Here is a 26,210-nt window from a genome sequence, read left to right as displayed (position 1 = left end):
TTGAGGAACAAATGGTTAATTGTGTCGCTCCATTGTGAAGTGGATAAAGCATTAGAATTCATTCATTAAAGAAGAGTTTAGTCTACTTTTAAAAAATTTAGAAGTTACTTAAAAATTAAAGTTAAAAATAAGCATTATATATATATATATATATATATATATATTATTTTATAATTTTTCAAGTTAAGATTCCTTAAATAATTTTTTTGGACTCTTAGGATTTTGAAAAAGAAGAAAAAAGGAGCAGAGGCAAAAGGTTCCAAAAAATATACACAAGTAATTTTATTTTTTATTTTTTACATATTAAGTAAGTTTTACCATTACACATATGTAATTTTTACTAGTCTTTTTACAGCTTAAATATTTATTCTCTCTAACTTAAAAAAAGTTTACTCAATAAGTTCCTTTAAGTGACATCTTAAAATTTTACTTTTAAGTAAAAAAGTAAAGAACAGAAAATAGGAATCGGTACTTAAATAATCACCTAGCTTCATAAACATATACCCAATGCCTCTGATTCTTTCTTTTTAACTCCGACTTGTAACAAGCAAAAATAGGGAAACATAACCCATTAGTCAGAAACTCATTGTTGATGGAGGTGGCCTTATAACATATTTCTGATATGAATTAGTCAGAAACTCATTGATTGAGAAAGAGATGTTTGGTTGCAAAAATGAAGCATACACGTTGTTGGACACAACGTATTGAAACCACAGAATGCACATGAAAAACGTGAAAATTTAAAGTAAAAAACTGAATCAATTCTCCTAAAACTAAAGTACTACTGCAAAACCAAACATGCTGACAGTCTCCCGTGCTTTGTAAAGAAAAAAAAACAAATAAGTGAAATAACCATCCATTTGAAAATACTTAATTAAATGCCATTTGGAAGGGAGAAAAGTTAACCACAAGCTGCATTGACAATGGCATAGTGCAATTGTGACAAAAATACTAAATTAATGAAAAATTTACTATTAAAATTAATTTAAGTACATATTTAAACTATATTTAATGGTTCAAAATTAATATTATCAAATTTTTTTCTGAATTATAAAATAAATGTGCATATTATTGGATAATTTTATTATAATGTAGACTAGATACAGTTAAACCATTCATTCAAAGGTGCTCATAGTTGACACAGATTTCTAAAATGTCATTTGTGTGGGGAAAAAAAGAAGAAAACCACAAGTTGACATGTGACAGAGTATTGTACAAATTTATCACAACACCATTAATTATCACGTTTGATTTAAGTTTCAAAATTATGATTTTAAGCTTTTCAGAAACTAAACCAAACATATTATAAAGAGTTTATCTCTTACTTTACATGAAAAATTAAAGCAAAAACAACGCAATCCGTCAATCAGGGAGTTATGACTTATATCTATTATTATGACACTTGTGAACGAACAAAACAGGAAGAGTCGAAACGAAAAATTTCTCTAAAAATAATATAGCATTTTATGAACGGTACTTCTATTTAAATTCCAAGTTTTGCTAAGTACAACCCCATTCCCCATTTTTATACTATAATTGTTCATTATACCCTTTTTCCATAGAGATACGCACCTTGGAAATTCCTTTTCTTTTCCAGATACGTGTTTCTAGAATAATGTATACCCATTCTAAAAATGTAACATACATTATTATATGATGAATATGAGTACAAAATTAGAGTTTAAAGAACAATAAAGATAAAATAAAAATAATATTTTAGATAAAATTTAAAGATCACTAGTGATAGAAAGAAAATAAAACTAATAAATATGAGGATATAAGATAAGCGATCATTTTCTAATATTAGAAATTTCTTTATGGAATAGGTATTTATTATTATGGAAACACATTTTTGGAAAATAAAAAGGATTTCCAAGGGGTATATCTCTTTAAAGAAAAAGGGTACAATGGCCAATTAAAATATAAAAAGGGTAATTGGGTGTCCTTAGCAGAAATGGAATTTATAAATAGCATATGCCTTTATGAACATGTTAGATTATTCTGGCCATTTTCCATTTTCTCGCGTCTTCTAACTTTAGGATGTAAGTAGTGGGCTAAACTAAAGTGGTACAACACTATTGGGCCGTCAAGCCAGAGTTTTTGTTGTTGTATATGTGGACAACTGTTTGTTCAGCTTAAAAGTTTAAAATGGAGTTAATTTGCTAGTAATTAGTGTATTTATTTTTATATAATTAAAGGGAAACACTTAATGATACGAAAAAAAATACTGCACGAATTTGACGAAAATAATTTTTTAATAGCATACTGCGTGAATTCCGTCAAAAACTTATTTTTTTTTAAATTAATATTTTAACCAATGAGATATAAATATGTCTTTTGGTGTAAGTAAAATTAATAATAAATAAATAATTTGAATTTATAACGAATAATTTAAATTTTTATATAAATATTTTTAAATTAAAATAAATACGGGATTAAGAAAATTAAGTATACAAATAATACTATAAGAGAAAGAAAATTTGAAGATAATTTTTGTCTAGTTTCGAAAATATATAGTATTGAAATGTAATGTAACTTCAAAAGAAAGAAAAAAAAATGTCAGAATTATCTAATTAAAATAGTGAGAAAAATAAGAACATCACCCATTATATATATATATATATATATATATATATATATATATATATATTAATTTATAGAATATAAATAGATATTAAATAACCGGAGTGAGTTTGAATAATAATAATAATAATAATAATAATAATAATAATAATTGGTTGCTGATTAAGTTTCCAAAGTTAAATTCATCGCTTTCGCTTATGGACATGGAAACTGAAGCAACTGAAATTGGAATAGAAGTGATGGAAAATTGGAACTTATTGCTTTACGCGGGGAAGTGGAAGAAGAAGATGACGAAACATTTGAAAGATGCGACAGAGCAAAGCAATTGAAGTTGAACACAACATTATATATATACAATATCACATATAATATCAAAACTGAAAATTATTATTTTTTGGTGTGCAAAATATTGGAGGGGATGGTGCCCCATATTATTTGTTTATTTTTTTTGCCAATATTAAAATTTTCTATTTGAAAATTTAAAATTTTAAACAGTTACTAATTGGTTACTACTGTTTTATTTGACTTTCCTATTAGCTATTGCAGACTGCTTATGAGAATTTTCAGACAGCATTATGATAGAGGAATTGTAAGCAAATTCAAAGAGGAGGCCTCTTTTAGAGTTTATTTTGAGCACAAATTACAGTGAGAGTGACATAAGACCTCTTACTGATGAACTTTGAATTGATGATGAAGATGTCAATTATGGATTAAAAAATGTCAATTGTTATGTGTTTGTTCCTCACAATGGGATAAAAAAGAAAAAGTTAAATGATGATTTCTCCTTCAACGAATGAACCTTCTTGGATTAGAAAACTTTACTAGATTAGTCTTTGAAAAGCTCTTGATGTAGTTTGTCGGCACATGTAGTCCTTCTCCTAAGTGAAAGATGTGAAAGAAAAATTAAAGGATTGAGTTGAGATATAATAAGTATTCACATCTCATGGTGAAGTTACCTTCCACAAAGGCACAAACACAGAGGAGTATGATGACAGAAAAGGATACAAAACCTTTCTAGGAATTGCTTTAATGTCAATTTTTCTGTTTTTCTATTCGTGCAATTTTTACAATATATACTCTCAAATTCAATACTTAGACCAAGTCAAGCTGAGTTTTTTCAGCATTTCTTTGCTCTGCATGCTTCGGAGATGAAGAATATTATTTATTTATTTTTACCGTTTTTGCATCATTTTAAATTTACATAACTCATACTTTAAGCGTGGCTGATAAGACATAGTTGCACTACCATGTAATGTAAATGATACAAACTAAAATGATGATTCTTTACTTCTTTCATTTTTTTTTAAAATTATATTTGTCCGGTCTGTGGTCTATCTAATGCTTAAGTAATATCCATTCATTGCAATGCTCAAGCCAATGTACTCAATATATATTAAATAATAAGATTGAAAGAAAAAATGTACTTAATATATAATATGTTTGTGTCAACGCAAATATTTAAATAACCCTAAAAAGAATACTAATTTGTTGATTTGAGTGATATTAGATTTAGTTTGAGTCTTAGATAAAAAAAAATATAATTAAAAGAAAAAAATCCCCTAAAAATAATTAGTTAATTCTTTCAAGAAAGATTCATCACCAATAAAATTAATAAATATTTTGTATCAATAATATGATGAGAACCCCTAAAAAATTGGTAAAGTGAAATAAGACAAAATCTCACCTTTAACATCATTTTGTCCCCACTTATAATTTTTTTATCAAAAAATTTGCTTGAGTATTTTTTTTATCAATTAAATTAGTTCGAATTTATGCATGAGTAATTAGTAAACGAATTCTGTGTGTGGATATGACTGAATGTCTGAGTATCATGAATGCTCCATACCTATTCCCATGCCTTTACACACACATATAATAGATATAATACTATAATTTTTTTAGTTACATATTTAGTATATTTTATATGTAGGATTTGAAAGGTCTCTAAATATCTTTTTAAATGCTTAATTTTAATTTTTTCTAATATTATTTCGTTTAATGATTATTTATTTTTTCATAATTAATTTTAGAATTAAAATAACATTTTTGGTCTCACTAGTTTGTAAAGGAAAAAAAAAAACATTAACAAAAGCATTTCATTTAATTAAATTGTGAATAATAAATTGAACTATGAGTATGTAAATTTCTATTGAGTATGGTCTCTATTGTTCTTGCCCAAGTAATTATGGATTTTTTTATACAAAAATACAACTACAAATATTAGCAACCTACTAGCACTCTTAATTTGTACCCAAAAAAAAAAAACCCTACTCAGACCTTAATTCTTCATAGATATTTTCAACATACGTGACCAACACGTACCCGCACTAATTAGTTGGGTATGGCAACAACTAAGGACTACCATACATAAAAAAGAAAAGACAGACACAAAAAAGAGAAGAAGAAAAAAACATCCTTCTTTCCCATTGACACACACAATATGCTAAAAATGATTGGTTGCAACAAGTGAAGGTCTATATTGAAAAATGCCCTACACATTCATGGTAGTGACAGATAATGACATTGCATGTTATTCATTTCTTCATTATTCTCACTCCAATTTAACTTTACCAATTAATGTCCTTGCAATACTGCCCCTAGCTATAAGAATGAATGCACTATGGCACTATCAATGTGGTAGGGATGGAGACTTTGAAGAATGACCCCGTTTCTGCGGCACCAAGTGAGTACATGCATGGTGCAATGGCTTTAGTTATTTGGAAACTAAGAGCAAAGGGAGAAGACGTAGACCACTTGAAAAGGGCGTTCAAATATTTATGTCATTTTTGAAAATGCCCAATAACATAAGGACTGTGGGGCACATGGACCTCAATTCACGGGTCCAGATAATAATATAGTTTAGATTGGTAATTGGTAACAAGTAATAAATATTAATGAGAAGAGTGGTCTACTTTAATATACCCGAAAGCAATGGTATCTTCCTATCTCTAGTTCAGGGATAAATATAAAATATATCATGAAAATCATACTCTTAGACAAGAATTTAATTTATGTTTTTTTTAATAAAAAATATAAGATATAGTGCTGTAATATAAGGATTTTCTTTTTGTCAATACTTGGGTGGCTTTGTTTTGGTTTGTTGAACTGTAATCTTATTTATTATTGGATGCCTTAAGCCATAAAGTAAGAACCACCCAGATGTTAGACTTTAGACTTGGCTGTGTGCAATGCAACCTAGTTTTCTTTATTTCTTAAAATTAATGAACATATCTGAAAAAGTTTTGGTTGTCGAGTAATTTTAATTAGTGGGTCCTAGAACCCCCCGTTTCAGTACCCTTTCATATTTGTTTACGGTAGAATTTTACAAGATAGAATCATGGCTCAGGGAGTCCCTCTTAGCACGGAAATGGCACAATCTATGAAAAAAAAGTGCAATTTGATTAGCAACGTGTACAATCATGCTTTGATCATAAGCCCCATTTTGCCAACAAAAAAAGTATCATTAGACATTAGTTATTACTAAAGAGTAGAAAAACGGTCGCTCTAAAGTAGCAAATAGGCAAAAAAATTCTTTAAATTCCTTTGGTTAATATTCATTGTTAGGAACCTTTATGAACTCTATAACACTTTTGATTTATTTATATAATTATTTTTCATTTTTCCCCTTTGAGTGCATACATAAAACATAGCCTCTCTGACTCATACTTGTGGAGAAAGAAATGAAAAATGATTTAACTATTGAGATTGTGTCAGGCAAAGTATTGTAACAAACAGAAGCATGAGCAAGAAGGCAACAACAACCTACAGTTATAGTACTGTCTCGTGCAATGGCAGCTTTGGATTGCTTGAGAAGAGAATGAAGCGGTACTTGTAGAATTAGAATTAGAATTAGTCGTATCGTACTATAAAAGTGACAGAAGAATCATGTTACAAGCAACTAACTACGTAAGGTATCTCTAGAACTAGATCTGTCTGACCATGTCCACACTTTCATCTTCATATCCCTCGTGGACAAATCAAATTAAATCAAATATTAAAATCCAAATTGATTCATTTGAATGACCAAAATAATATTTCATTTGACGATTAATTTAATATCATCAAATTTTGAAAATTTAATTGGCACAGAAGACCGAATTGGCAATTTTTTTTAAAAAACTAGTTTCACATGCAACATATGTAAGCTTGACTATCAATTTTGTTTATATAATGTTATTGACATGAAATAGATTAATTTGCAAAATTACATGAAATTACGTTTATATGTGTACCCAAATTATAAATATGTACGTGCTTTTGTTTAAAAGCAAAATTTAAAGGTAGTGGATGTGTGATACTCGAGATTCACTTCATGTCATGTTAACTTTAACAAGATATTTTTTCTATACAATCATCATTAGACACTTAGCCAGACTTATTATTGTAATTATTGACTTTTGCTAATTCCTTAGCTAATGTTATTTTTTTCCCTTAAAAAAAATTGACTTCACGAGGGTGGACGCCCACAAAAATAATAGATTTTTCTTCACCACTGAGTTGTGAGCCATGACAAGCTGGAATGTTATGTGTAGCATATGCAGCAGGAGCAGCTGAAATTATAAGGCAGTTAACTTTTTATAATCTTCATATCTAAATGTTCCCCACACCCTTGCCCCTACAATACACAACATGTGAAACTTGTATCCAAACTAGTTTGAACCACATCACATGCATGGAGTTCCTTACTACCCTACTCTGTCTTGTTAACGTGCTTTCATGCTTTGCACCACATGCACCACTGCACATAAACTTCGCATTGGCCCCTTCATGTAATCATTAGTTAGTTAAAATTTAATAAATAACAACATGCACATAACGGAACACATTAACATGGTCACATTAACTCCCATCATATGGCGCGCTCGAGTCGAGATGGTAATCTTGCTTCTAAATTATTATATATTATGGTTTTGTCCTATGGCTTAATTAGTGTTTGACCGGAAAATTAATTTTGATAAACCCCTTGATCTGTTTTATTCTAAATTGCATGTGGGGTCATCTACTTTGAGAAGAGATAATGAACATGTTTAGAGAATGAAGGGCACCTTATTTAACTAGTTTGGAGATCACTTTATGCAAAACACGGGATTGGTGAAGGGTGGTAAAATGTAGAACTATGGCAGATTTTATGGGTTTCACTTTTCAGCTTTTTTGGTCCATTTCATATTTTGATTTGTACCCTATTGAGGTTGTGTTCAATTTATTTTGGATCTCATTAAAGTTAGGTCTTAGTAATTAAATTGGTTCTCTTCTCATTAAATTGGTTTTCAGATTGGTGACTTTGTCCTGTAAAATGTCCAGTATTAAACAATTTTATTAGTTTTTGCTTGTTCGTATAGGAATTTAAAATATCTATTTTCTATGATTAATTAAATTTTTCCTTACAAAAAATAGACTTATATATTTTGGTAAGCAAGCAAAGTATGGACGTTCCAATAGATCGAGGTGCGTGAAAACAAGTTCAGATATGTTTGTTTTATATATTCTGCAAACAACAACTGCAGGGTTATCAATGTATTAAAGAAAAAAAAAACACATTTTGGGATTTAATACAATTACATGATTTAGATATTCCATTTTTCAAATTAAGCAAAAATTTCTCCCACGAACAGTTTCTTCAACGTTTGATGGAGAATTGGAAATGTGATATATAATATTATAAAAGACAATTCTATGAGCATATTTTAGAATTGATGTGGTTCAAACCATTATCATTTTTCATACTTTATTATCACGAACAAACAATCCTAAAAGCTTATTGAGGAATCAAAGAAGTTTCTTATAAATTAAGTTTAATTACCTAAAATATTTATAAGGACAAAAATAATATAAAAAGATTTCTTTTATCTCGTCCGATTACGTACCTCGATAACAAAGATGCGGTTGGGAATCTTAATTGAGTAATATTCAAGCATCGTATAATCGATCGAACTCCTAAACATGTTTATATATATAATGAAAAATAAATAAATCTTATCACGTACTCATAATAAAAAGAAATAAAGAAGCTTTTGATTCCACCAAGATTGTCAACGACACTAAAGAAAGAAAACAATGAACACTACAACTTTTAACGTAGCAAGCTCTTCAGATATTCCATTCCAACCACTGAACATGGTTCAATCAGAACGATTATTATTTATTAATCTAATTTTGGTACATTCATAAACTCCAACATTAACATTATTTGGAAGCAAAATGTCCATAAGGTATGTTTTCCAAGGCAAATAATTATCCCAATACTTTAGGAGTCATCTAAGTACGTACCTTTTTGCTTAGACGGAATGACGAAAATGACCTCGACGCACAAAGCGAAGATGTGTTCCGTATGTGAAGGGATGTCTCTTTTTCATTGGCTGAGGAAACGTCAGATTCCGTGAGATCTCACCTAATAATGACACGTGTCGGGGATCCTCGTGATGTTGGTCACTTGATTCCGCTTTTACAGTACCCACGTGAGTCGGAAACGCAATACGTCACGTGACTAATGTCGAGGTTAAGGGTCCCATCCAACAGAAGTTTGCCACGTTGCAGGCTACTAAATCTGCGTCACGTGTCCATTGTCTTTGATCGAGTACTATTCATTATTCAATTGTATACGTAATGATTTTTATAGTATAATACAATCAAAAACATTTTATTCTTATTACTTTTTGGGTAGAGTTTCTCATTACTACATTTTTTAAACACTGCTATAATTGTTTTATTAACATGTACAAATCATTTAATATTTTTTTGAAATATTTTTCATACTCAATATTTTCATAGTACTATATTACCATGAATAATAAAAGTCCATTTAAAAAAAAAACCTCGTTAACTTTAGGGCGAGACAATTTTTCCACAAGTTCCCAAAAGCTCAGGGAGTCAGGAATCAGAAAATCTGATGCCCTAGTATAGACTATAGAAAACTTTCTGTTTAAAAAAAATTACTCGAGATCATTAAGACGTTGATTTAATATTTTTAAAAAATGAAAAAAAATGAACTGTTATATTTTTAATATTTTTTTTCTATTTTTAATTTCGTAATCACTATCATTAAAATACTCTTGTAGCATTTTTCTTAAAATAAAGACAAAAGTAGTATCTATCATTCTTAACATTATGTGCATTTATCTCCATTTAACTTAACTTTACCTTTTATATAAATTAAAAAAATTAATTAAAACTGAAAATAATAAAAGTTGTCCCAAGGCATTTTTTAAAAAGAAAACAAAAACTATTCTTCTATTTTCCCTTAATAAATCATGTATGGGATGACACTCGCGGAATGGTTGTTTTCTCAATTTATTATGTTAAAGTACATTTGTTTTCTTGTTTCCATTTTTTTAATTCTTCATTCATCAAGGCTTTGTGAAGTTTCTATCGTTATAAAATAATAACAAAAATTATTAAAAAAAATCAAAATCAAAATGATAATATTTAACAATTTTTAAATATCTTTTATTATTTCTAATCAAACTATTTTTATTATTTCTAATCAAACTGAGATTTTGAAACAAAATCAATTTTACCTAGTGATAACCAAATGTTTTTATTTTTATATATAAAATACAATAATCAAAATCAATTTTTATTGTTCCTATCATGAAAAAACTTAGTGCATGCAACTTCTTTAAATTAACCAAAAAACTATTTTTTATTACTTCAAAAGGAAATTACAAGTAACTCTTTTCAAACGGGGACGTTTTATTTTTTTCCCTAAAAAGAAATCTCTTTCCTAATAAGGACAAAGCAAAGTTTCGGAGATGAAAAATGATTTTTTCTTATGAGCTGAAAAATGAAATTCTTATACGTTGGTTCGTTAAGCCTAGAAATAGTACGTACTTTCGCTTAATCTGACACGTTAAGACCTGATGACAGAAAAACAAAAGAATATATAGGTTAATATGTACTATATACCTATATATGTGTGAGTATGATTGGCGTAATGTTTAGCGGTACAATCAGTTAACTTATAAGCAAGCTCGAATAGGTTAATGTGCAAGATTAATTAATATTAATAATCATCCTAGATAAGATTCGTTAATGTTTAGAATATTAAAAAAAGATTCGTCTATGTTTCTGAGCAATTAATGAGGTTCAGAGACGAGACACTGAGGCCTCAAAGCTCAAAACCAACTCTGTTCCCATGCATGCATTTGCTTGTCTTGTCTGACAGTGATTCCATTGCTCTGAATTTTAAATTAAACATTAATTAAACCGTGGGAAAATTAAAAAGACCCACTTCGTATTATCCTTTTTTTTTTACTAAATATTGCTACTACTAGTCTCGATCATTTTTGTGTATATATTTTCAATTTTTATTTTTTAATTACCTCTTTTAGTACTGGGAAAAAAAATCACGCCCACATGAATAAGTCATGCAAATTGTGGGAACCTTTCTAACTGGGTCACTGTCCATTATCTCTTTGCTCTTTATTCTTTAAGCATATGAACTTTTTATCTCGAAAAATCAAAAAAGGAAAAAAAAAATTAACGGATAATATGCACATGTACGTCCTTGTCAAGGATACCAAGCCACGTTATGTTATTACTCGAAGAAACACGGGGCAAAAAAAATAAAGAACAAAACCTTTTCAAGTGTTTGGCAAGGTTTTTCATAACAACTTGTGGTAATATATTCCTGCATTTGAATAATTCGCAATATACTATAACTCATTAACATAGGTGTAATTAGATGGGTCAATGGTTTCTTTAGTACCAAATTACACTAAACTTAAAATTATATTCGGCCTCGCATCAAGTTCTAGTAGCAATTAGTGAATGATATTTAGACACCATCAATTGCATGGAAGAACATGAACGCGTGTCAAGGGATGGTTTCCAAGGCACATATTCAGCAGAAAAGTGCCAGCGAAGAGAGTGGAGAATCATGCTGAAATTTAATTATTTTGGAAAAAATATTTATATATTTTAGAAATATATGTAATAAAAGTAATTATTTTTAAAATAAGAAAATTAAAAAACACGTTAATTTTTGTATGCTAATCTTTCATTTAATTTTATTATGTGAATTTTGTGTATATATATATATAATAAATATTAAAAAATATAGAGAAAATCTCATCTATTAATCAGTAGTATTTAATAACAAATGATAAAATATTTTTTTGTAATGTAAAATTGTTGTCATATAAAACTTAGAACACGTTTAGTAATTTTTTTTTATTTTTTTTCTCATTTTTACAAATAATTACATTTTTAATGTTTTAAATATTTTATTCATCAAATTATTTAAAAAATAAGATAAAAATAAATTGTGACATTTTCATAATTTTTTTTACAAACAAAAACAAAAAACTAATGACAAACTTGCTTGATACGACTATTTTTTTTATTGATATAACTTTTAAAATAATTATTATAAAAATTAATAAACTTACTTGAATGGGCAGTTATAATAAGATAACAGTAATTTTTATATTATTAATATATAATCTATTTGCTTTCATAATTACCATAAAATTTGTTAAAATTTAATCGTAATACATTGACAATATAATATTATTGAGTCTTGATTTTTTTACATCCATAAATTTCAAACACCAGTTAACATTCTTATTTTTTCCCCCTCTTCTTATCAATCCATGTTACCAGTTAACATTCTTATTTTCCCCCCTCATCTTATCAATCCATGTTACCTATGTACATACATTTTGTTCTCTTTCTTTTTCAAGGTGTAAATTAACATTGTATGTCAATATTTTTTTTCAAAATTATTTTACACTATTATCTAATCATAACTCACTTGAGTGTAATTTTAGGATAATTTTATTAAAAATAAAAAATAAATAATATACAATAATAAGTGATTGATAAAATAATTCATAATATTCTTGTCTCAATATTATTAATTGAATAAGATATATGGTTTAATTTTTGTGTGTTTTTTTATAACATGACATAGTAGTGAACTAGTGGTATGTCTTAAAGCATCTTGGTCCGTTTAAGGGTGTGGAGATGGAGGGCAAGAAACAGTTACTGAAGTATCATTAAATTAAGGATGACTCCGATAGGGACCGTTTGGTAATATGGTATTATAAAACTGGGCGGTTAGGAAGTCAGTCTTCTCATTTGTGTTGTTCAACGTCTCTTACCTGCAAAGACTCACACACTCACACATACCAAATAGAGAGAGAAAAAATAACACAATTACACAAAGCAAAGCATAGCATAGCGTGGCAGAGGATAAAGAAAGGATCAAACAAAGTAAAAAAAAACAGAGCACCTCTCTGTTCTTATTTCTCTCTCTGTTCCTCTGCCCGCCCCATATCTTCTTCTTCTTTCCGAAGGTGCCCAGTTTCAAATTTTCTTCCTTTCCTGCACCATTTATTGCCTCTTCTCAAGTTTCTTCAATTTGGCTCATAATTTTGAACATGGTATTTGCCTTCTGAGTGCAAACCTGGAAGATTGGTTTGAAAAAATTATATAAAACAATGACTTGGAAAAGCAGGGGAGACCTGCTTCCTAAAAGTGTTATGTCTCAGAAATGGATGATTTTTCTCTGTGTTGGAAGCTTCTGTGCTGGTATGTTTTTCACCAACAGGTACATCAATTCTCTTTTTTTTCCCTGTCTCCTAATTTTGATTGATAGTTGCTTCAGAGATTTTATAGATTCTGTTTAATCCTGTTCATGTTATATTTCCTGTTTTCAGATCTTTATAATACATACACAATTTCAGCTGGTTTTCAAGTGTTTAATTCATCGAGTTTGGGAGTATATATATAAATCTCTACAATTTTCATGAATTCAGTTTTTTTAAGTCAACTCTATTTTTTCTCACCAGTCTTATGTTCATAAAAACTTAAAGAAGAAGTAGAATGGATCTGAATTGAATTGGTATGAATGAAGGACCCAAACCATTTCAATTTTCGGTTTAAGTTTCCATTTCTTCTTTATATGATTGACTCCTAAATTCTAGTGACTTGTCAATTCTGCTCTTAATAACACTATGCCTCAGTTCAATCTCTGTCAATTTTTGTTAACACTTCCAAGTCCTGGTCCATTTTTCACCATTGATGTTCGCAAATCTATTAGCCAGTTTATTTGAATAGTAGTTTTCACGGTTGAAAAAAATACTGTTTTATCTTAGTTACTGCGTTGCTCACATCATACCGTGTCATATCATTCTCACTAATCAATGGTGAAGAAGACCTCTGACATGTAATAATTGATTGACACTCTTAGTCTTTCCCACGGTAGTTGCAACTGAAGCACTTATTTTTATATTTACAAGTTGTTGAAACGTTGCATGATGGATCTTTTATTTTGGGATCTGCCTTGTTTCTATACATTGATGGTCCAACGTATTTGGGATTGCTTTAGTTTTTTTTATTGCATCTTTTTTTTTTGTCTTTGCTCATCATATTAAAAACATGATGGATCCATGAAAGTGTGGTTACTAAAGAAATGTAATTCAACGTTCATAGTTTCTCTAACAACTTGACATATTTATTTGTTCTTTGATTCTGATTTGACTATCATGTATCATGTTTATGTACCTACAGTGGTGTACTTTGTTACAGTTATTGTGGTCCTTATGAGAAATTTAAATGTGTAACAGGATGTGGACTATTCCTGAACCTAAAGGACTTGCACGGACAACAGCTATGGAAGCTGAAAAATTGAATGTAGTTTCAGAGGGTTGCAATTCAAGAATTGTAAGAATTGTTACTTTTTTTCTTCTTCCATAATTGCGTGGTAGTTATCAAAGACAGTATAATTTGAATTTAATGTTTCGTGCATGATGTAAATCATATGAAATCCCTATGTTTGTGTGCTGGTTTTCCTTAGTTGCAAGAGAAGGAAGTGAAGCGTGAAACCAAAGGCATCTATAGTGAGGTTTTCAAGACACAAAATGCCATACAGTAAGTTATACTTATATACCATTGGTTGTGTTGTAATTTTATTTTATTTTTGTATTTTCATGCTAAACATGTGTAACTGCATGGAATGTAGAACCCTGGACAAAACTATTTCAAACTTGGAGATGGAATTAGCTGCTGCAAAAGCAGCTCAGGAGTCTATACGAAGTGGTGCTCCGGTAGCAGAAGATATCAAGATGAGTGAATCATCTGGTAGGAGAAGATACCTAATGGTCGTAGGAATTAACACTGCTTTCAGCAGCAGAAAAAGAAGAGACTCAGTTCGTGAGACATGGATGCCACAAGGTTCATATTTGTTCCTTGTTTCCTAGTTATTTTCTGTTTTTTTGTTCTATTTTATTGGCCGTAGTTTCTTATAATGTGTTCTTCTGATAATTGATAAATAGGTGAGAAAAGAAAGAAGCTAGAGGAAGAAAAGGGAATTATCATCCGATTTGTAATTGGTCATAGGTAAGCCATGCCAACTATCTCTTGTATGTATTTTGATCTCAATTGTAAATGCCATCATTTAGTTGCCATTATGTGACATATCCAAGAAGCATAATATACTATTTGATACAGATACCGTTGTGGTTCATCTGTGAGTATTATTAGTATGGAATGAATTGTAAATTGAACTTTTTTCTTTCTTTCTTTCACCAGTGCCACATCAGGGGGTATCTTAGACAGAGCTATTGAAGCAGAAGATAGGAAGCATGGAGATTTCCTGAGACTGGTAATGATCCTCTTTGTCTTATTGCTGTTTTCCCCGTTGTCTCTTCTATCATTTGTCTCTACTTGAATAATCACTTGATAAGATATCATGGTCACATTTATTTGAAGGAAAAATTAAATAAAAAAAAAGAAATGCAACAAGTTTCAAACCTCTGTTTTGATTTTTCAGGATCATGTTGAAGGATACCTTGAATTGTCAGCAAAGACAAAGACATACTTTGCCACTGCTGTTAACTTATGGGATGCTGACTTCTATATCAAAGTTGATGACGATGTTCATGTAAATATAGGTATATAAAGTTTCTCAATCTCTAATTATCTAACCTTGCATGAGGAGTTTGCAATTGAAATTGTTGTATCCTTTTAACTTGTTCCACATACTAACTATCATCCATGGATTCATGTTCCGTACATACTTAGTATGCATCATGTAATTTCTATCTTAATATTTTTCTTAGTATGCCCTATTCAATCCTTTTTCAGCGACACTGGGACAAACTCTACTGAGACATCGATCAAAACCGCGGGTGTACATAGGATGCATGAAATCTGGGCCTGTTCTTTCTCAAAAGTGAGAATCATATTCTTGTATCCTTGTGCTATTTCATGAAAGGGTCATAAATATGTAGTGTTTTCATTTCTAGCTTCTTAGTTTGCCACTTTCTTGCAGAGGGGTAAGGTACCATGAACCAGAATACTGGAAATTTGGAGAGGCCGGAAACAAGTACTTCCGCCACGCCACAGGACAGTTGTATGCCATTTCAAAAGATCTGGCTACATATATTTCAAATAACAAGTGAGTGCTTCATCTCACTTGTGGGGGAAAAAGCAATTAAAATAACATTTATGGACTAAAATGGTGGTGCAAATATTGTGATCCACATGATGGCTTATTGTGCATGTCTTTGTCTCAGGCACGTTCTCCACAAGTATGCCAATGAGGATGTCTCACTAGGTTCTTGGTTTATTGGACTAGATGTGGACCACATAGATGATCGAAGACTCTGCTGTGGTACACCACCAGGTGAAGGTTTTTCCTGCATTTAAAGATGATATTGACTTGTATATGTGAATCATTTATATTAAGTCAAACTATTCATTTGATCTTCATATAGTTGTCATCATTTTAAGCTTTAGTCTTAACACAATTTTTTGTAGCAGTTTATCACCATCAGAATGATTTTGTAGTGGTTTTACACTCCAGAAAGTTTTCTCTAGTGTTAAATACCAAGGATAAAAAATTAACTTTTATCTATATGTATAGATTAAAATTTGCAGTTTTTTCATATAAGGACTAAAACTTAAATGAGGACAATTATAGGAATCAATTGAGTAGTTTAACTTTTTATATTATCACAATATCACTTCATTATTTATTTGGTTTGTTTATTTGTTAGTAATTGTCTACATTTTGAAATTCTTGAGTTGGTAATTCTTTCAGATTGTGAATGGAAAGCACAGGCAGGCAATGTTTGTGTTGCTTCATTTGATTGGACGTGCAGCGGAATTTGCAGGTCTGCTGAAAGGATCAAAGAGGTTCACAAGAGATGTGGTGAAGGTGAGAAAGCCTTGTGGAATGCCTCTTTCTAAGTGGCATGGCAGCTAGGAGTTCTTCCTAACTCAGGAGGAAATAACCACACAGCTATGCAACTAGGCTGCGAGAATTTTCTTTTTTTCTTTTTGCATAGTTTTGGTAAAGTATAGAGAATTTTCATTTTACACGAGAGGCGAAGGAAAGAGGGGAGGGGAGAAAAATAAAAAAAAACAAAAAAGAAAGAAAGAGAAAAAAAGGACTTTCCCCATGGCCCTTCTGCATTTTAATAAAGGAGATTGACCATGGTAACTGCCAGAATAGTAGGAAGCATGGGATAGTCCCACCCCACCAATTCTTTGATGCTTGAAGGGACACTCTATGTGTTAATAGTTCCATATACCTATCAAGCTCCTAATAAATGTAGATATAGATTTGGTTGGTTGTTGCTTCTTTTCCTTTCATTTACTTCTGAGCTTTCCATTTGGCCAAGCTGTGAGTACTAGTCATATTCTACATTTGGCACGGTATAGAATATGTAATTCCATAAGAGCAAATTCACTAAGCTAGGTGACTGACCACTTTTTTGTTGTCTTATTAGTTATATATATCTAATAAACTCCAAACATTAGAAAGCAATTGTTATTTTTACCAAATACTAATTTTATTGGAGCCACCCAACATAAAATACCAAACATTAAATGGATCCCAATTCCCACACCAATGTAAAAAGGGAAGTCCCAAAATCTTCCAAGTTCCAACTAGGCCATTGCCAATTCAAACCTTTGAATTGCCATGAATATAAAAACCTAAACACATTGGACCTGGTATCTGCCGGAGAAAGTCTGCATTTCCTAAATTATTTGTATTACCTTTTTTCTGAAGTAGTGTATGTTTTGTAAGTCATTAAAGGTGTTGAAAATTGCAAGCAATTGGTTTAAAACAAACAAAACAAATATATGGTGGAGTTAGGTGCTTCAGTGGCCATGTGACATTGGATGGAAAAAGTTTTTTTTTTTGGGTCAACGATTTAGAAAAGTCCAAAGTGAGAAAATTACAAGTTTAGGGATTTAGCTCTCTACTGGCACCAAGATGGTGGACCCAACTACCCTACCCAACGGACATGGTACAAGTAGTAAAAAAGTACTATTAATTAATCAAATTAAAACCATAAGCGTAAAGAAAGGGGTACAGGAAATGTTGTTGAAGTTGCAACTATCCTTTTCCTTCTAGGAGCATGTTTGACTTACCATTCAACTTACTGTGTATGAATTTTGAGACAAAATTTAACAGACAAACAGAAATTGAAAGCAGAAGGAAGGATGTAGATGTTTTTGTAAAAGTCTTTTTGCAACCAACATTTGCTTGCAACCGTAAACCAAAACATCCACTTAGAAGTTAGAATAAGGCTTACTACTTTTGCCTACCATTTGTGCCAAGAAGACACATAAGGTAATAAGTAAATTCCCGTTTTCATTAATTAACACGGTAGTATGTTGCAACTTCACTGCAGCTAGTAGCAGAACACATGTGCAGAACCAAATATTTAATTACTATAAGATGCAGCTAAAAAATTCCTTAAAAATTTGAGCATTGTGTCCCACAGACTCAAAACAATGTTTTGGAAAGGAGATTAGAAGAGAAAAAGGGAGAAAAACTATAATCATGACTTATAATGGCATGTGCATTTCTGAACAGGAATACTAACTAAACAACGAAAATTAATTGGAAAACCACAGGATTTTGAATAAGAATTCTTTTTCCTTTTATTTGTTTTCACTCCTCCTATTTGGAGGGTATATTTCGTACACTATTCTTAACACTAGCTATTTTTTTTCCCTTTCATCATCTTAAACTATTCTCCTTTTTATCTTTATTTCTATCTCTAAATTAATTTTCAATAGTGTTTTTAAAAATTTCAATAGTTGAGAATAATCTTATGCAGCAGTTTAAATTATTCATTATTTCATTATAAATCTGAAATAGAATTTATACAGTCAAGATATTTATTTATTATGAAATTAATTATTATATAATTTATATATTAAAAAATATTTATTATAAATTTTAATTATATAAAAATAAACATTTATACTATACAATATACATTTTGTTTTGAATAATTTTACCTCTCTCATTTCAAACTTAAATTTAAACAAATATATTACAAATCTTACCTGAATTTAACAGGAAAAATAGTTCCCATAATTAACACTAGAATTAGTAGAATGTTGATACGAGTAGTTTCTTTTGATCTTACACCAACTTTGGGCTTCACTCTTGAGAAGGACTTAAAAAATGTGGGGGTTTAACGGAGCGAGACTTAAATTTGGGGGGGATATGTTGTTGCAAAACGCTTATTTTGATGATTTGCATAATAAACAAAATCAATACCAGAAATTAAAATAATTAAATTTAGTTAATGTATAACAGATGTGAATAAAAATTAACACCGTCTCCCGTAAACCTAACATACATAATAACTGGTCAAAGAAATAGTAAATTTCCTTCAAATTAAGGGTTAAAGAAAAATTGCAGCAACAAGATTAGAAAATTATGATAATCCTTTCGTCCTTTCAAATATAATTAATTGAAGAAGGCACATGTTTGAGGAGGTTTTATTATTAAAAATTATTAAGAAGATTTGTAACATTTGTTAACAAGACTTAAAAAAAATAGTTTTAGCTTTGAACTTTTTTATATATTTGAGGATTCAAGGATATGTAATAACTTGATGAATAATAAATGCAACTAATAATCTAATAAGAAACTATTATATTTACGATTTACTGACATGATAAAAAGGACATCAATTTCTGTTTTAAGATTCAATACTTAGATAAATTAGAAAAGGATTATTTTACTTGTGCGACTGGCCATTTTGCATTTTAGCGGCATTGCATTCAACTTGTAGAATAATTATCATTAATGATATCTATTTAATTTAAATATTATAAAATAATATTGACAGTAAAATTTATGAAATAAAAAATTATTTTTCTATTTTGGGTTTGAAGACAAAACTAGCATGGACAATTCTATTTGCAGCTGAAATGAATCACGGAACGCATTGCATACACCATTAGCAGTGTTTTACTTATTGATTTACTTTCAATTATTTATAATACAATTAATGATTTACAAAACTGCCCTTCACTAGTAAACATCCCTCCGCCCCTGGTTATGGCTACCCTATATTTGGGTCGACTTGAGATTTAAATTTTAAATTATATATTTTTACTTAATGATGTCCCTACCCAACATATCCGCCATTAATTGCCCTACTTATACCCTTCTTCCACCTACCGTATATAATTGCAATTTCGAAATAAACAAGACATTGGAAAATTATTGATGCTTTTTCTCAAAAAAATTGTAAAAAATATAAGTAGGGTCATTCTAGCAATTAAATAAATAAACTATATATGTGCATCTATGAATTATTTCTTGTTGTGAATGAGTTTTCCCTTTCTGTCTTTCCATGTATGAAAATAACATTATATATATATATATATATATATATATATATATATATATATATATATATATATATTCTAAACATGATATTGGTATAAAATTGTTTTCACCGAAAACAATAACAAATCTTTATAAAAAAATCGTGAACATGTAAAAAATAAATATTTTTCTTATAATACAATTTATAATTTTGGTGCATCCTTAGTCTTTTTATGTGCAAATGCACATTATGTTATAGAATGATACTATATAAACACTTCTATATATCAAATGTATATTCTATTTTTCTTTAAAGGCTACCAAATATATATTTTATTAACATTTATTATTATTTTTTATCTCTCTTCCTATCATATTACCTGTTATATCTACTATTCTCAACATTTGCTGTCCATGAATTATTTTCTATGTATGATGTATCCATGAATTCATATCACAGGTAAAGAAAGTAAGAAACATATTTGTGGTACGTAAAATGGAATATAAGTATTTGGAAAAATGAAGATGAATTCAACCTAATTTTCATAAAAAAAAAAGTGAAAAAGGAGGCCGAGAGAGACAGAGACAAACAATGCTTAAAGATCTTCCCAAGCTGTGTTCTATTCTACAGTCTATATGAAACATCAATTGGCACGTTGTTAGCTATGTGATGCAATAGATGCATGATACAGGCAGGACTTACATAGTAACGAATATATGTTCCCGTTTAGATTCCTTTTAGGTCCCTAATTATATCCACCATAACTCAAAAGAATATAATTGAGTGAAAAGGGGAACATACTATTTCATCTCTAATATATATATGTATATATAGAGAGAGAGAAAATGCCAGATACTCTCGTGTAAACGACAAGTGCAAAGGAAAATCAGAAATAGTAACAAGGACAATTTGCAACTCTTCTTGTATAATAAAGAAAAAGGCAAACATGCGAATCAAGATTGGTCTAGTTTGAATCTTGTTGTCGATAAAGTGAGGACCTCGGTTAATAATATCATAATATGTTTAAAACTCGGTATTTTAAGTTAGGAGATGATGAATGAAAATATACGTGTTTCTCTTATTTTCTTTTTCTGTTGTTATCAGTATTGGACATAAAGCAGTTAGAGCAGGTAGTTTCAATAGTTTAAAATTATTAATTAAATAAGCAGATACTAACCTGGAAAACTTTTAACTATTTTCTTTGATTTTTTTTTTAATTTTAAAACTTTTTCCTTTTTCTAAATTTTTTTAAGTGGGTTAGCCCATTAAAACTAACCACAAATGGTGTAGGTTGTACTTTTTAAAACGTATATCTAAAGAGAACCGGTCTATCTCAATCCATTTTTGATTGGATAGACCAAAATGGACTAATTGGCCCATTTTATATACCATCCTTAATTTAGTTTAGTTTAATTTTAATAAGAGGAACACAAAATCGTAAAAGAAATGTTAACTTGTTCGTTTAATTGTATAAATAATTAAATAGAAAAAATTAATTCTAAAAAAGGTGCTATCCCCGTGTGCTCCTCCATAAAAAATCAGGAAAGTGAGCGTGTCTAATTATTGATTTTGCCTATTCAAGATTATTATTGAATAAGTGGGACCGCGATATGAATACGAATATTCTAGAACAATCCTTGGTCTGGTCAATTTTTGGGTAGAGGCACGCATAATAATTTAGTGTAGAGCATTCTAGAATAACTTGTACTTTTTTTTATTAATTTTTTTCTGTACAACATTATTTTTTTTTATGATTGACATATTTCTTTTGAGAAAGTAAAATATGAAATACCTCTTAACATTATTTTTTATTTTAAAATTTATGATTTAGTCATGCATATTATCTAAATTTATATTTCTAGACAAAATTTTCCCTTTGTTAGTTTTAGTTGAATACGGAACGATTAAGTAAAAAAAGAGAAAGATCATAACTTATCACATGGGTCCTATATAAACAAAATATGATAACATATAGGAGATGGGAGAGATGGAAGGTTTATGAGATATAAAAATAAAATATTTTCTTTAACATATTTATGTTTTTTTTAAATGAACATATTTATGTTAATTTAAATGCGCATGATTTGTTTTTTTTTTTTTTACTTTTTATATAAAGAAACCATAGAAAGATATTATTTTTTTTCATTTTTGCAACTAAATAGTCTAAAAAATTATTTCATTTTTCTTTGTTTTCTTTCTTTCTCAAACTGAACAATCCTTTGATGAATTAACTCTATACCCAAGCCATAACTGGATTAGGTCTAGATTTTAAAATAATTGAGCTAATATACCCAATAAGAACCGTGTGTCCGTATCTGATTAAATTCCGATTATTAGGGTGAGTTTTTTGGTACAATTCTATTGGACGTTTACTTTGGGTTAGAGGATAGTTATCTTGTAAGGGTGGCTATCTCTTGTACTCATATCTCTTTTTTTTCTTCTTCTCGGAAACAGGTATTTTTTAAGTAGGAAGTCATTGGATTAACATCCAAGACGTAAAAATTACAAAAATGGATTTTACTTTTTTTCCAATAAAGTCTTCTCCATTCAGACACATTATATTCATGTCCTTTTCCTTAAAGGAATAATTCTTTTCACATTTTACTGTCAAAGAACTATATATCTTTGAATATCGAAGAAAGAGCTTACTCTTATGTAAATTACGAATCATTAATAATAACTTATGCAAACGACTTTTCATCAGAGTTGATGATTCCTTTGAATTAACTAACACATCTCAGACCGTAAAGATAAAGAAAAAAATACATACCCAGATTTGTATCTATAATATATATCAGGTCTGAAGACATGTCGGGTGAGTTCAAATAAATTTGCCTAGTTATATATATGCAGATTAATATTGACACTATATTGTTACAACACAAAAACGAAAAGACTTGCAGGGTGCAATTGAAGCAAAACTATAACCATACAGAGAGTTGCTGGGTTCCACTCTTGCTTTCATACACATCCCGGCATATATATATATATATACTCACATAAAAATATATGATATATCAGGTAGGCACTACATGGGAGAAGGACTTACACTACACTGCGCCATTAAATAGTGCTGCAAGCCTCCATGCATACACCACGTCAATGAGAAGAAGAAGGGAGCGAGGGGAGTAATTTCCAACCTTCGAATTGGTAATGATATAACACCAGTACCACCGCTCCACATATTTAGAATTTTGAGAATGAGACTTTTTAAAATGAAGAACATTTTTATAAGCTAAATTTAGTGATAATTTATATATTAAGAGACAACCTATTCGATATATATAAATATATTACGAGATAATCTATTTAAATTGAAATTAACTATTAGATCAGTGTGGCTAACATCAAAAGTATAGGGTTTAAACTTTAAATCTTTTTGCCAATAAAAAAGTACATCTTAATTATCATTATACATTATACTAGCTAGATAGATCAGCTAACGATAAATATATAAATATTAATACTAAATAGTTTCTTTTCTAAGAGCTAAAGCAAGGGTTTAAACCGCATTATGCTTAAGCCAGCATGCAAAAGCACCATATACAATAACGTGTCATTCATATTTGTGCCAGCACAATAACATGACTAGGCATCTTCTGAGTATGTAAAACCTGCCTCTGTACTCTTTCAACGTAGCAGAGAATCTCCTTCTTCCAAAGCTCGAACATTGTCGTTGATGACCTTTCTCAACTCTTGTAGAGATGCACCGAGCCATTTTTTGCCACAAAAACTGGTTCTCAAATCTCCCACTTCTTTACCTCTCCAACCTAGATATTCTGTATTCTGTATGTGTTTACGTGCTTGCTTGCGTGCCACACTTTCTATCTTCTGCAGGTTTTTATAGAGAACTCACTAAGGAGCCACGTTTTTTGATTTTTTTAAACACTATAAAGCAAGTAAGCCACAGAACTAGATAGGCCCCACAAGTCTCCTCAATGATACAGCAAAGAAAACATGGTGACATAATTTCTCCTTCGATATTATTTATTTTCCGGCAATAACATAGAAATTCTCTATATTTAAAGTCTCCACGAAAATAAATTAATTTTTTTATGATTATGAAATAATTTTTTGAAAAAGTGACGTAACAAGTTTAGACATGGAAATAATGGGGTAAGAAAGAGAAGTGTTATAAGGGGTGTTTGGAAGGACTAAATGAGGTGTAAGGTGTAGGATTATGGAGGCATGACTATACGAAAACTTACCCTACACTTGGCACAGTTGGACTTGTATTTGTTTGGAAATAAACGATGAATGCTCCTCCGCAGGGTTTGAATAGCATCCACCGGCACCTTCTTTCACTGTTGCTTCCTAGCATGATGCATACTCTTCCGTCACGGCCGCACAAGTGGCACGTTTCGATTAATTAAGTACCTTGGGATAAAATCATTTAGGGTCAGTATTGGGAATTAGAGAAAATGGATTGCACTTTTGTGTTTTCATTTTCATTTTTTTTATAACTTTGACTATTGAAATGTTACTTTAGGTTTAAAAGATGTTAATGGTATACTCTCTAATACACTCCTTCGAACACATCATTTCTAATAAGTTAAAATTTATTTAAAATTATAAAATCTTTATGGAAAAACATTAAATGTGATAATGTGATGTGAGATTCTCAAAATTTTGTTATGTTTAATAAATTTCAATTAATAAGTAAGAATGTGTTCACAATAATGTGCCCAAGAGTGCCTTCTTAGCATTTTTTTTATTTTGTTTTTAAAAAATTGTACATATAGTAAGAAAAATAAGGAAAAATATTTTCACCATTTATTAAATAAATCTTTAATTTGAGATCAAGAAATAAAACAAAATTAAGTTGAAAATTTTAAATTAAAAAGTGAACAAAATAAAATAAAAAGTATTTGTCTGAGTAAATAAGTCCTTACTAAATAGTATGCGCAAATTACATGTTTCTTAAAATTATATTGCTCATATTTTAATAAATTTAATGATATCATGTAAGACCACAAATTTGATTCTTGAAATTTTATTTCATGCGTTAAGAGATAATTTATAGAGAAAGAGACTAATTAAGGCTTACAATGCAATAGTTTCGTTCATTGTAGGTTTATGCAAGCATGCAATTATGTATGGTATCATGAAGCTCCTATGTTTATTAATCATATAATGATGTCATGACACATACTAAGGCACTGTGTTGAGGAGGACTAAGAATAGTTAGTTTGACGAAGTATTTAACACTAATCTTTTGTAGTGTATATATAGTGAGTGCTAGAGAACAGTTATGTCTTCCTACTTCAAGTCTATGACAGATTTGGTGTGTACCTGCAAAAACTCTAATGCCCAAGTTAAAATATGGTAGAGTGACGACACTGTGTTAAAGATGCATTTCTTCTTGAGGTTGTAAAAAAAGAGTATTTACAGGCAATGGACAAGGGGTCGTAGCCCTTTGTGCATGATGATATATAGCGTCCTTTTTGTTCAGTAGATATAATAACCTTAAATTAATCAGATGCGTGCATTTAACAAAAGATCCTGAGAAGATGATATACCTGTGCGCTTCTATCAACAATGATTGAATGTAACTTTCCTTAACCAAAACTAAATATCCCGTAAACTTTATGACAGTTTTTTTTTTCTTTTTAACTATAAATGTTAATTATTAATTTGTTAATTTAATTTTTTTGTCAATATCTTTCCTTCTTTCCTTTCTTTTTTATGACATAGTTAGTATTGGGATAAAAAATGAATGATTATCCCATTCCCTTCTTAGTTCTTACCTAAAGTTTGATTTTAGAATTTGGTTTAACATAATCTTTTGTCCACGTAACTCTGTAGTTTGTATCCTTTATTCATTTATTAGAATATGTTGTTCACCAAAATAAGAAAAACGGAGTCTGTTTAATTGTATGATTCAATGCATGTGCTCGAGTGAGTTGCGCTCATCTTTGCTTTTTTCAGTTCAATAGAATCTTAATTCTCCTTAACTTGAAATGTAAAGTACTATCAAGAAAGAAAGAAAGGGGGGAGTCAAAACATCACTTTCTTTTCTTTAGTTAGTAGTTCGTG

The 26,210-nt window shown here is 29.8% G+C and overlaps 1 protein-coding gene across 3 annotated transcripts; it reads left to right on the top strand.

The window, feature by feature from the left end:
* The first annotated feature begins 12,652 nt into the window (after positions 1–12,652).
* On the top strand, positions 12,653–17,298 carry LOC114380425 (probable beta-1,3-galactosyltransferase 2). 3 transcript variants are annotated; one of them, XM_028339475.1, is made up of 11 exons: positions 12,653–13,113; positions 14,151–14,247; positions 14,381–14,454; positions 14,546–14,757; positions 14,859–14,922; positions 15,115–15,187; positions 15,356–15,476; positions 15,670–15,757; positions 15,839–15,982; positions 16,101–16,210; positions 16,628–17,298. In XM_028339475.1, exons 1-11 carry the CDS (start codon positions 13,076–13,078, stop codon positions 16,774–16,776), a joined length of 1,170 nt encoding a protein of 389 aa, XP_028195276.1. In that variant the 5' UTR covers positions 12,653–13,075; the 3' UTR covers positions 16,777–17,298. The 3 variants fall into 3 exon arrangements, with proteins under 3 accessions (XP_028195276.1, XP_028195274.1, XP_028195275.1); XM_028339473.1 differs by having other exon boundaries at positions 12,653–13,132; XM_028339474.1 differs by having other exon boundaries at positions 12,654–13,132; positions 15,857–15,982.
* Positions 17,299–26,210: the final 8,912 nt, after the last annotated feature.

The sequence above is a fragment of the Glycine soja genome, chromosome 12, assembly GCF_004193775.1.
Source record: "Glycine soja cultivar W05 chromosome 12, ASM419377v2, whole genome shotgun sequence".
In the NCBI taxonomy this organism is placed as follows: Eukaryota; Viridiplantae; Streptophyta; class Magnoliopsida; order Fabales; family Fabaceae; genus Glycine; species Glycine soja.
Note: the sequence above shows the minus strand (reverse complement) of the source record. Positions and strands in the feature narration are given on the sequence as shown.